Raw genomic sequence first — 12,229 nt, 5'->3', positions numbered from 1 at the left:
CGTATATACTTTTGATACACAATTTGAGTATATAAATAACATGTTAATGTGATTGAATGATTTTGAATTAAAGATAAAATAATACTCAATCACATGATGATATATTATCTATATTCTTAAATTGTGTACAAAAATTACGTATATGTAGCATTACTCAAATATATAATAATTCATACAGGACACCTTATTTCATTTCTAAAGTTGAGCACTAGCACAACACATATACATCACGCAGCCATCCAGTAGAATACTATACGGTTGAAATTAATCTTTCCCCATTTTTTTTTTTCTCAACACAATCACCAAAACGGGGAAAATTGATCTACCCATACCATAATTAAGCTTTCTCAAATTCACCGGGGTGATGACGCTGTGTTGTCAGGCCAACGCCTTCATTTTGATGCTTCTGCCATCCACCGGTGTCAGCCCTGGAGTGAGCCCAGTAATACAAAATCGATGCTAGCAGTGATAACAATGTTAAAGCTGCTGCTGCAGCAAAGACACCTTTGCGAAGTGTGGCACAGGATAGGTCATTTCCAACAAAGAATCCACGGTATTTGGTGTGGTATGCATTTCTCGCTGACCCTGCCAATAAGCATGCTTCGGCTGCCAGAAAGCTAACCCTGTTGTCATTGTTCAAACTTCTGGTTAGTGCTTTTGAGTAAGTGTCACTTCATACACACTCCACAAAAGTGGCAAAAAAAAAAAAAAAAACTAAAGAAACAACATTTTCATAGGGTAAAACCCGCCATACTTGACATTTTGATCTTATCATGAAATCTAAATGGTAACACAAACTAAAACTGTTTACAACAAAAACACTGCATAGACGCCTAGCTCCAAAATCAATGAGGATTTATCAATCAGTACTTTGGTGTGTCACAATGTCAACTGAAAAAGAACCATTTTGTGTGATGAAATAGCCAGATATACCATCGATAATCTCCAAAACACTCCAACAGGGCATTCACATTCACAAAAAGATCAATTCAATTCTTCTTTTAAAAAAACCCCCTGTTATTTCAGAAACCTTAATCAAGTGTAAACCATGTTCTCTTCCTTCTAGACAATCACTATTCCACAAAATGAGATCCAAGAAAGTTAATAGAAATAAACCAAAAGCAAAGTACTCTTCTTAGTAAAAAAAGTGTAACCATGTTCAAATTTTCAAACCTCCACCCACATATATTCAATTTTTCCCACATTAAGATACTTACTAAAAAGAGAAACAATGATAATACAATGAAAAATCTGCACACTTATGTTAACGGTTAAAGTTGTACTTGTGCTTGAACCTAAAATATATTGCTAGCATTTAACTAATTTTGTTATAAACTCTTATATACAATCTATTGTTCATATGAATTGTCGTGATAAGATGTGATTAAATTATTTTAAAATATTAAAAAAAAAAAAAGAAGAGTAAACAACCTAGTGCGTATTGTCCTGTATGTTTTTAGAAATAAATTAATAAAAAAATGTTTATATAAAATTATAATTATCGGTAACCCTTCATCAGATGATTTCCGATAACATCTCAAAAACACCCTCAGTTTTTACTTGGCTAAAACAAGTACACAAATTTCAACTTTCCATCAAAACCACCCTGCCACGCTTTCAGTTACAATTCCAAAATTTGTGATAAAAAATTCAAAACTAGAATTCAGCTAATACGTGAATGAATCAGAATAGTACAGTCGAGAGGGATAGAAAGGTAATTTTACCAGGAAACGACGAAGAAGACAACGGCGCAAGTGGTGTATAAGCGGCCTCTAACAAGGCCTTTTCCAAAGCAAAGACACCTCGTAACGCCGTTCAAAACAGCTTGACTCAACAATAGCAAACCAAACGCCGTCAATCCGTACACCGTCGACGCGTCCGTTGAGTACACACAGTAAGTCCGCTCATCGGACCGATCCAACACCACCTTAGCCTTCAAAAACAAAAAAAATAATCACTTAAATGTTATTTTCGAAAAACGTTAAAAAAAAAAAGGAAAAAAGATGTAAGAGATACTACAGTGCTGCGACGTCGTTCCGCTCCGACGGCGAAGACGAAGGCTAAGAGATGCAGAAAAGTAACTACAGCTAAAATGGAGACTGACATACCCATGAATTTTTTCATTTTTTGTTTTTTTTTGAGACAGCTTTTTTCGAATCCTGCTCTGCAGATATTTGTTTCCGTTTGAACGGGGTTTGGGTCGGACTTTTAATTATTGTCTTAATTTGATATTTGTGGAGGTTTAGATTTGGTGTGTCAGTGACCACTACACCTCTATGGTTTTTTCTTCTAATTCTAAATAATAAATCATTAAAATTATTTTTATTAAATGTTTCTATTTTTTTATTGAAAAGGTAGAATTTTTAAAATTTTTTTACTAATAAAATCGAATTTTCAATTTTTTTATAGAATAATAAAACTTTTAATATATTTTATTAAAATATTGAATAATCATAATTAGAATTATTTGTTTTGTTTTGTTTTGTTTTTAAAGTAAATTTGATATCTTTAGTAATTAATAAAAGTTTAATTTTTTTAATAAAATAATTTAGAAGTTTGGTTTCGTCATTAAGAAAATTTGAAAATTTAATCTATTAAATAAACATAATTAGAATTATCAGTAATTTATTCTCTAAATATAGTTGTCTCTATAAATCGGTTCCTGCCCTTTCTTTGTCATACAACACCGTCTCTTGAATTCAAGAGTTGAGAATGCCCCAACTTGCACATTCCTCTCTTTCAAAGATTTATTCTGTTTTTCCTACAATTTCTGGAGAGTTCACACTTTGGTCCTTCTCCCTGACACCACCATATTTGTTGCATAGTGATGATTTAGAGGTTACTCGAATTTTGGAAGTACAGACATGAAAAGTGAATTTTTAAAGAGATTTGTGATGACAACATGGGGCTTTGGTAGGTTATCTTGTAATCCATCATTGATCTCATATGAGGGACAGGGCCTCACATCCACATTATAGACCTTTTCCAAATAAACTTGAGTGGTTAAGACGTTGTTAGCCTGTTACTCTAATCGAACATAACCATTATAATTCATGGATTGGAGTGACTTACTGTAATGTGGGTTCTACTTGTAGTAACACCACCAATGAGTGCACTTGTTAAGAAATAAAATTATATGTATATTTTTTTTTTATATAAATATGTATAAATATGGATGTATCATGATGTGATTAAGTGATTTGGTAGTAATGATAAAGTAGTCTTTGTCCGACCTTAATTGCGCTGGTTTCCTTCTTTTTCTCAAGTCTTCCCTATGCAATTTCCAAGTCAACTGGCGTGTCTGGAAAGACTGGCAACTTTTCTTCAGGAAAGAAAGTGATTGCAGGAACTCAAGCTTCTATATTATCAACCAAGTTAGTGCATAGCCATAGTTTATTCTGCAATGGCTCGCTTCTCTTACATAACTTTGTTTGTTCTCTCTTTCCTTATGCATTTTTGCCCTGCCGAAGAAGAGAAGAGGGTGAATTCAAGATGTCCAAGTTTCCGTTGTGGTTTCTTGGGCAATATCAGCTTCCCCTTCTCCAATCGGTCGAATCCGGATTGTGGGTTGGTGATTGTAGATAACTGCTCTGAACAATTTCCAAAGATTCAGATTGGGAAGGAGGGACATTGGTTTAGTTTTTCAGCAATCTCACAGGATAATACGATTAATATTAAGGACCCATATCTTTTTGGAAACCTCAAGAAAAATTGCGGCCGCAACTACTTGAAAAATTTGACTCTTCCCATCTATCCTTTTCTCTCTTTTCGTGTGCCCTTCATTCAATCCCTGTACGAATGCCCCCTCAATTACAATATCCCAAAAAATTTCAGTCGTGCCTGCAACAACTCCCAGCACTCTTATATCTATTACACAAACCCAATTGATAATGTTCAATATGCTCCACCTCTGTGCTCACTTATTAACTTCCAAGTGAATAAGACACCAAAAAGTGTTGAATATTCTTATTTGTTAACGAGTTTATTCTCTGTTCAAGTGGATGTAACAAATGAATGCTTTGATTGTTTTTTTGCTGGAGGGCAATGCCAAACTGATAGAATGGGAAATTTTTATTGTTCTGGGACAAAAAGAAGGGGCAACCGTAAGTTACAGCTTTTTACAAAATGGTTTGTTCTCAATTTTATCTGTAGCTTTTTACTGATCTATATTCTATATAACAATTAACTTGTTGCAGGGGATGGGAAATTTAGATTTATGCTTGGCACTGGAATTGGTAATATCCCTTTTTAAGCAAATATTGTATTGTTTTTTTTAATTTTTTCCTTATTCTCATGGTTTTAAAACCCTAACTAACCAATTTAACCAGTCCAATAGGACTTATGGTTAGGGTTAAATTTGAGCCAAGTTAGCTCAAGTTTAATTGCTAATTTAGCTCGAAACAAACTCTCTTTAGATGAGTTTGAACTCAAACTCAAGCTAAGAGAGTATTATACTGTCAAGCTTGAGCTCAAGCTTATAGGTGTTTAACTTGTTAGACTCACGACCTTGGAAGACCTCGAATCAAAACGGTCAACATAACATTATTTTGATCAATATACATCAAAACTACATTATTTTGGGGGTCTACAATATTGAGTTAAGGCAAGTCTGAGCTTAGTTTGGAGTTGTCGCCAAACTCAAGCCGAGCCAAATTCAAACTTAACTTGGCTTGAGTCTAGTCTTAGTTGTGACCGGGTTTAGTGGACCAAATTTACCTATTATTAAATTGAGTAAATCACATCAAGTTATCGTTCCACCGACAGGGCAATGGGTAGGGTTGGATTCGAACCGAGCCTATTCAAGCTCGGCTCAAATGAGCGCGAAACGAGTCAACCCTATATAAGTTTGATCGAACTCGAGCTACTCGTTAAATTTTTCAATTAAAAATTTTAATACAAAACGACGTTGTTTTAATAATGAAATAGTTAAAAACTCGAGCTTAAAATAAGTCGAGCCGAATTCGAGTCAAGTTCAAGCTTGGCTTCCACGAGCTCAACGAGCTCAAACTTGAACTCGAGCTTTGTTATATACAAATCGGGCCCAGCTTGAGCTCAAGCAAGTTGGAGCTCGACTTGCTCGAATCCGGCCTGGCAATGGGCATGCTGATAAATCCCAATCCCAAAAATTACAAAGCATGCAGGCTACAAATCCATTGTTATATATAAATATAAGCCCAGTCCAAAACATTTCTTACTCTTTGCCTCTACTCTAGTTTTCCAGGAAGCATGACTTCATCTGGAGAATTAATTTTCCAGGGGCACTTATTGTCTTCAACTCAATAGTTTAAGATATGATGCAGATGCTAAAATATATACAAAAAGTTGAATTATCATCTCTAAATCATTAAAATTTGTCATAACAAATTCAGATCTATATGTTCTAATGACTCCTTTTCTTTAATTAATTGCAGCTATATCAATCGTTATATCTGGAATGTTGATAGCTGTCGCCTTTTGCATCTACAGATCGTCACCATACACTTCAATGATGTTATGGAACAAGAAAAGTAAGAGTCACCAGAACATTGAGCAATTTTTAAGGAAGCATGGATCACTTGCGCCTAAAAGATATAGTTATTCTAATGTTAAGATTATGACCAATTCATTCAAACATAAACTAGGCCAAGGAGGATATGGAGGTGTTTACAAAGGCACACTACATGATGGTCGTCATGTTGCAGTGAAGGTCTTGACTGAGTCTAAAGGTAATGGTGAAGAATTTATCAATGAGATTGCTAGCATTAGTAAAACTGCTCATGTCAACATAGTCACTCTTTTAGGCTATTGTTTTGAAGGCCATAGGAGAGCTCTTATTTACGAGTTTATGTTGAATGGATCTCTAGAGAAGTTCATATATGAAAAGAATCCATTAAATTGGGAACTGTTGTACCAAATTGTAATGGGAATAGCTCGAGGGCTAGAGTATTTACATCGTGGTTGTAACACAAGAATTTTGCACTTTGACATAAAGCCTCATAACATTCTTCTTGATGAAGATTTTTGTCCGAAGATCTCCGATTTTGGTCTAGCTAAAATTTGCCCCAACAAAGAGAGTATCGTATCGATGGCAGTTGCACGAAGGACTATCGGTTATATTGCTCCTGAAGTATTTTCAAGAAACTTTGGAGAGGTCTCTCACAAGTCAGATGTTTATAGCTATGGAATGATGGTTTTAGAAATGACTGGAGGAAGACAAAATAAAAATGTTCAAGTTGATAATAGCAGTGAAATATACTTTCCACATTGGATTTACAAACGCCTTGAAGAAGATGAAGAGCTTGGATTGGATGGCATTTCAAATGAAGAGGATAAAAATTATATAAGAAAGACGATGATAGTGAGCTTGTGGTGCATACAGACTAAGCCCTCAGATAGGCCAACAATGAGCAGAGTGATAGATATGTTGGAAAGCAATCTTGACATGCTGCAAATCCCACCAAGGCCTTTCTTAACTTCTCCTTCAAGATCGCAACTAGATTCTTCGACACTGTCATTAAAGTAATATTGTAATTCTATGATGTACCAGATTGCCCCAACAAAGAGATTATTGTATCAAGAAAACTTGAATTCATTATCATAAATAGATGCCATAGTTTAAAGTGTGGAAGACTCAACTTTTTTCGATGATAAAATGCAGGTTGTTGAGAACTGTCATAGAGTGCAATGAAAGTATAACTAAATGTTAGGAAACGAAATAAAAATCAGTTACACAAAACAAAGACATATTAAGCAAACAAGCTATTAATACAAGAAATATATTTATATAAGAATTCAGGATACTGTAATTACAAATAAATCCCCTGTGAAATTACTTATTCTCGTGGAGATTCAACTGGGGAATATAATTAAATTACAACTGATCACCATTGAAGGATTGAATAAAAATTTTTTTTAATTATATTTTTGGCTGCACAATCCTGACAACCAGTGGGAGGGTAAAGGACTGAAAAGGGAAAACGATTATGTAGTAAAAAGTTAGGCGGCCTTCAAATTAAATTCTCCAAAGATTGGTTTTCATCAATGTGCTCCCATCTGGGATACGCAGCTTGTTCAATTTTCACATCGATTTGTAGTCACAAAAGGGATGTTATCCTAAATTCTTATCCTCACCTAATCGCCTGTCACAGAAGGGGATGTTAAAGCAAAACGAGAGCATCTATCCTTGCATGGTAATATTAGAATCAACTGCCGTCGGAGAAAAAGTAGCAAAGCAATAAACAAATAAAAAATTTCTCAGGAATATCAACAACTGAAAAGTTGCCTTAAGTTGCACTTGAGCCGGCAGAGCTCAGTGTAAGCTGAACCAACCTCCACAGGAAATTATGGACACCGTAGTTGGTCTTGAACAAGTCAGCCAACAGTCCAGCATTGCAACCTCCAACTGTACCCCATTGACCCAGTATCCCTTATTCATTCAAGACGCTGTCACCTGTTAAGTCCCGAATTGCTCCCATGTCAAGATTTACTTGACTAACCTCCGAAGGTAAAAGCCGATAACAGATAACCCTATTCTTGCAATCTACATTTTAAAATAACTTTAGATGGTTTGATATCTTTCTCTAGAACATAATACCAACACCAAATTGACATTTATACAAACTCCTACAACTCCAAGTATACAATCCTCTAAGATGAAAGTAATAATACAATTACTTTTTATAATTTGCTACAACTCAATGAATATAATTTTAATAAGATCAAGATTATTTCAGTAAACTTTTAATATCTAAGATGAAAGTAATAATAAAATTACTTTTTATATTATATTATGTGTTACATCACTATTGATAATAAAATTATTAGAATTTTTTATTACTTATAAATCAAATATAATAATATAAATAATAAAGATAAATTACTAGAGTAATATTTATTTATCCTAAATCAAATACCTTCTAAATAAATGAATGATAGGAAGAAGAAGGAAAGAAAACTTGAGTTTTGATAAAAGTAATAAAATTGGACACCCTATAACTTAAAACTCTGCAAATACGCCCTTCAAGCATAGAATATTGTACAAAACTGTTTCAAAGATACGAAAGTCTCGATAATTTAATATATGTAAAACTAATGAATAAAATATCTAAAACTTGTTCTTACGTCTTACCATTAAGATAAAAAAAAAAGTGGTGAAACAGGTTTTTTTTCCATTTTATTTATGATTTTACAATAACTTATGTTGTGGATCAGATTGAAAATTTTACACATCAGTACATAGGACAATGCAGGTAAAAGACATTTTTTACAAATCATAGTTAAAATTATTCTTTACAGATTGAAAATTTTCTATTATTTTTGAACATATTAACCAAATGAGATCTATGAAATTTTATTTATCTTTTATTTTTCAGAAACAAAAAATCATTTATCTCACTAATTTCTTTTATTTTTGTTATGAAAAAGCTTTTACAGACATTAACAATAACGGATAAAAAGGGTGTAGTGTGAAAACTTTACAATTACAGGGTTATTTGAATATATTTAAAATATTTGGGGGTAAATTAGGAATTATTCGTGATTGTAAAATAGATTATTAGAATTGCCTAAATAGGGCTGTGATAGGAGGAAAATGGGAAATGTGGATTAGTTATTGACGGTTAGAAACGATATGTCAGTCATGTGAGGGGAGATGTGAAGGACACGTGTACGGTCATATTTGAGAGATTGTTTGACTATCTTATTATTATCCCAGAAAATTGTATCACGAAAATTGGAAATTTTTTTCCGGGTATGAAGAGTTGCTTCTGCGCGCCAACCTTCACCATGCCAAACAACTTATAATGAAGACAATTTGGTGACACAACTTGAAATTAGGGGTTTCAAAATTATTTGATAATTGCAATGAATTGATTTTTGAATAAAAAATTAAATCAAAAAATAGGTTATTTAAAAAACAATAAAACTATGTATACCTATTTTTTATACACAATTTGTGTACACAGATGAGGTGTCATCATGTGATTGAATATTTCTTTATCATATGGTGACACATGTTTTAAAATTATCCAATTATATGATGACACATCATTGTGTATAAAAAATGGGTATACATAACATTGCTATTTAAAAAATTGGTTTAGATATTGGTTCAAAAATATAGAAAAATCGATTTTCTAATTTGTCTAATTTTTAAAACCAATTAATTGAATCGAATCAGCTTTTAAAAAGTTGAATAAAACTTTAATCAAATATTGAATATATTTTCAAAAAAATTAGAAAAAATAATAAAATATGATTATTTTTTGGAATTCAGTTTAAAAACCGGTTAACAAAAATTTAATTTGGTTCAAAATCAATTAATTTTTAAATTGGTTCAGTTTTTATTTATGAGTTTTTTCAAACCAAAAATTCGGTTGGATTCAAAAAATTGATAAATCGTTCGGTTAACCGATTTTGAACACCCCTACATGAAATCGTGGTACACAACCAAATCAATTTCAAACACAATATATATCAACAATTCAATCAACAAAAAATTTTGAAAGTGCATCGCTCAACAATTCAACAACACATTTACATTGATATTGGTATCAGACATTCATGAATATATTGTCAACCAATTTATAAATTACAAAGCAGTTGATATCAAAACAAGTAAATAAACTCATTCAATCGAATATAACAAGTTCACTTGTCAACTTCCAAGACAATAAAACCCAAAGTCTCACCCATTAGTTAACTTTCATTTAAAAAAAAAAAGGGTAAAATCATTATTTCATCAATTATATTAAAAAAATATAAAATTCATTAAATTTTCTTCCCACAATTTTAAAAACTAACAACTTCACCCCTATTTAAAAGTTTTCTAACTTTTAAAAGTCCCGCCCGCCCCCCCTATACCCAGGGATTATTTATGTTCTCCAACCACCATCTTTGGTAATTGACGACAAAACTTCAACCCACTACTCATCGACCATCAAATCTTCACTCTTCGGTGGAAGAAGAGGCGATGAAGACATGCTGATTCGTTTGAGTCGATGAAATCTTCATTGATTCCAGACTAGAATCGATGAAGATGAGTCTCCAGTGGGTCATTTGGAAGCTTCAAAGGTGGTTAGTGAGATGGTGGGTTGAAACTCTTTCTTTGGTGGTTGGAGAGCCTTTATAGAATAAACCCTAGGTCTTTTTTTTGGGAGGGGGGGGGGGGGGGGGGGGGAAGCGGGGGAAATTATTTTTGAAAGTTAAAAATTTTAAACATTGATAAATTTGTTAGTTTTTAAAACTATAGGGGGGAACATAATGAATTTTAATTTATTTTTAATATAATTAATAAAATAACAATTTTACCCTTACTTTTTTTTACAGAACTTAGTCCATGGGTGGGATTTTGAGTTTTTTAAACTCTATCAGTGTGACTTTAAGAATGCACTAAAACTTGGGGGTGAAGCAATCCTTTGGCCTAATTAAATCGAATGAAGGACGTGGAGTCACGGTTCAACAATCAAGTGCATGGGCATGCTAACTTTACCGTGAGTTTTGTAAATGTTTTAGTAATTGTACGGACTTGGGTCAAACATTTCTTATTCTTTGCTTTTACTCTAGTTTTCTACGAAGCTTGATATCATCAATGGAATTAATTTTTCAGAAGCTCTCACAACCTTCAACTCAACAGTCTAAGATATGATAAAGAGGCTAAAATCTATACAAAAGTTTGAATTATCACCTCTAAACCATTAAAATTTGTCATAACAATTTCCATCTGTATGTTCTAACTACTCCTTTTCTTCAATAAGCTTTAGCTATATCAGTCACTATATTTGGAATGTTGATAGTTGTAGCCTTTTGCATTTGCAAATCATCACCATATACTTCAATCGTCTTTTGGAACAAGAAAACTAAGAGTCACCAAAACATCAAGAAATTTTTAAGGAACATGGATCACTTGGGCCTAAAAGATACAATTATTCTGATGTTAAAATTATAACCAATTCATTCAAACGTAAAGTAGGCCCAGGAGGATATGGACGTGTTTACAAAGGCAAGTTACATGATGGTCGTAATGTAACAGTGAAGGTCGTAATCGAAAATAACATTTAAGTGATTACAAAAATTGTAATCACTTAAATGTTTTTTTCGGAAAACGTTAAAAAAAAAAGGAAAAAAGATGTAAGAGATGAGATGCTACAGTGCTGCGATGTCGTTCTGCTCCGACGGCGAAGACGAAGGCTAAGAGATGAAGAAAGGTAACTACAGCTAAAATGGAGACTCACATACCCATGAATTTTTTCATTTTTTGTTATTTTTTGAGACAGCTTTTTTCGAATCCTGCTCTGCAGAGATTTGTTTCCGTTTGAACGGGATTTGGATCGGACTTTTAATTATTGTCTTAATTTGATATTTGTGGAGGTTTAGATTTGGTGTGTCAGTGACCATTATACCTCTATGGTTTTTTCTTTTAATTCTAAATAATAAATCATTAAAATTATCCGACAACAGCTCATGGATGTATTAAACTGTTATTTTATTTTTATTAAATGTTTCAATTTTTTATTGAAAATGTAGAATTTTTAAAAAAATTTTATTAATAAAATCAAATTTTCAATTTTTTTATATAATAATAAAACTTTTAATATGTTTTATTAAAATATTAAACAAATATAATTAGAATTATTTGTTTTATTTTGTTTTTTAAGTAAATTTGATATCTTTAGTAATTATGAAATAATCTTGAGAAAAATATTATCTATTGAAAAGTGAATGTACATCAATACTTATATGAATTTCTAAATCCTAGATTAGGAAATAGTATATATACTTTCCCGGTTTTACTAAGATACAATCTTCTTAATTATTCCCAATTATATCCTTCTTAATTTAGAGATACAACTCATATACAACTCAACACTCCCCCTTAAGCTGGAGCATACAAATCATATGCACCAAGCTTGTTACAAATGAATTCAATACGAGGACTCCTAAGAGACTTAGTAAGGATATCTGCAAGCTGATCATCGGAGCTGACATGGTTGGTAGTTATACACCCTGATAAAATCTTTTCTCGAATGAAATGACAATCTATTTCTATATGTTTCGTTCTCTCATGGAATACTAGATTAGAAGCAATATGAAGTGCTGCCTGGTTATCACACAATAGCTTCATTTGTGATATATCTGCAAATTTTAACTCTTGAACCAATTGTTTCAACCATACAAGCTCACAGGTAGCCAATGTCATAGCGCGATATTCTGCCTCTGCACTTGATCTAGCCACAACATCTTGCTTTTTACT

General features: G+C 32.7%; 2 protein-coding genes across 2 annotated transcripts; one reads left to right on the top strand and one right to left on the bottom strand.

Moving 5' to 3' along the window:
* Positions 1-126: 126 nt before the first annotated feature.
* Positions 127-2,183, bottom strand: LOC123215866. The gene is made up of 3 exons (XM_044636132.1): positions 2,020-2,183; positions 1,725-1,933; positions 127-623 (listed from the first exon to the last, which is right to left on the bottom strand). Exons 1-3 carry the CDS (start codon positions 2,122-2,124, stop codon positions 338-340), a joined length of 600 nt encoding a protein of 199 aa, XP_044492067.1. The 5' UTR covers positions 2,125-2,183; the 3' UTR covers positions 127-337.
* A 3,251-nt stretch (positions 2,184-5,434) lies between these two features.
* Positions 5,435-6,568, top strand: LOC123215865 (PR5-like receptor kinase). Its single transcript, XM_044636131.1, has one exon. The coding sequence runs from the start codon at positions 5,435-5,437 to the stop codon at positions 6,500-6,502; it is 1,068 nt and encodes a 355-aa protein (XP_044492066.1). The 3' UTR covers positions 6,503-6,568.
* Positions 6,569-12,229: the final 5,661 nt, after the last annotated feature.

The sequence above is a fragment of the Mangifera indica genome, chromosome 5 (assembly GCF_011075055.1).
Source record: "Mangifera indica cultivar Alphonso chromosome 5, CATAS_Mindica_2.1, whole genome shotgun sequence".
NCBI classification, from domain to species: Eukaryota; Viridiplantae; Streptophyta; class Magnoliopsida; order Sapindales; family Anacardiaceae; genus Mangifera; species Mangifera indica.
This window is presented reverse-complemented; position numbering and strand designations above follow the sequence as displayed.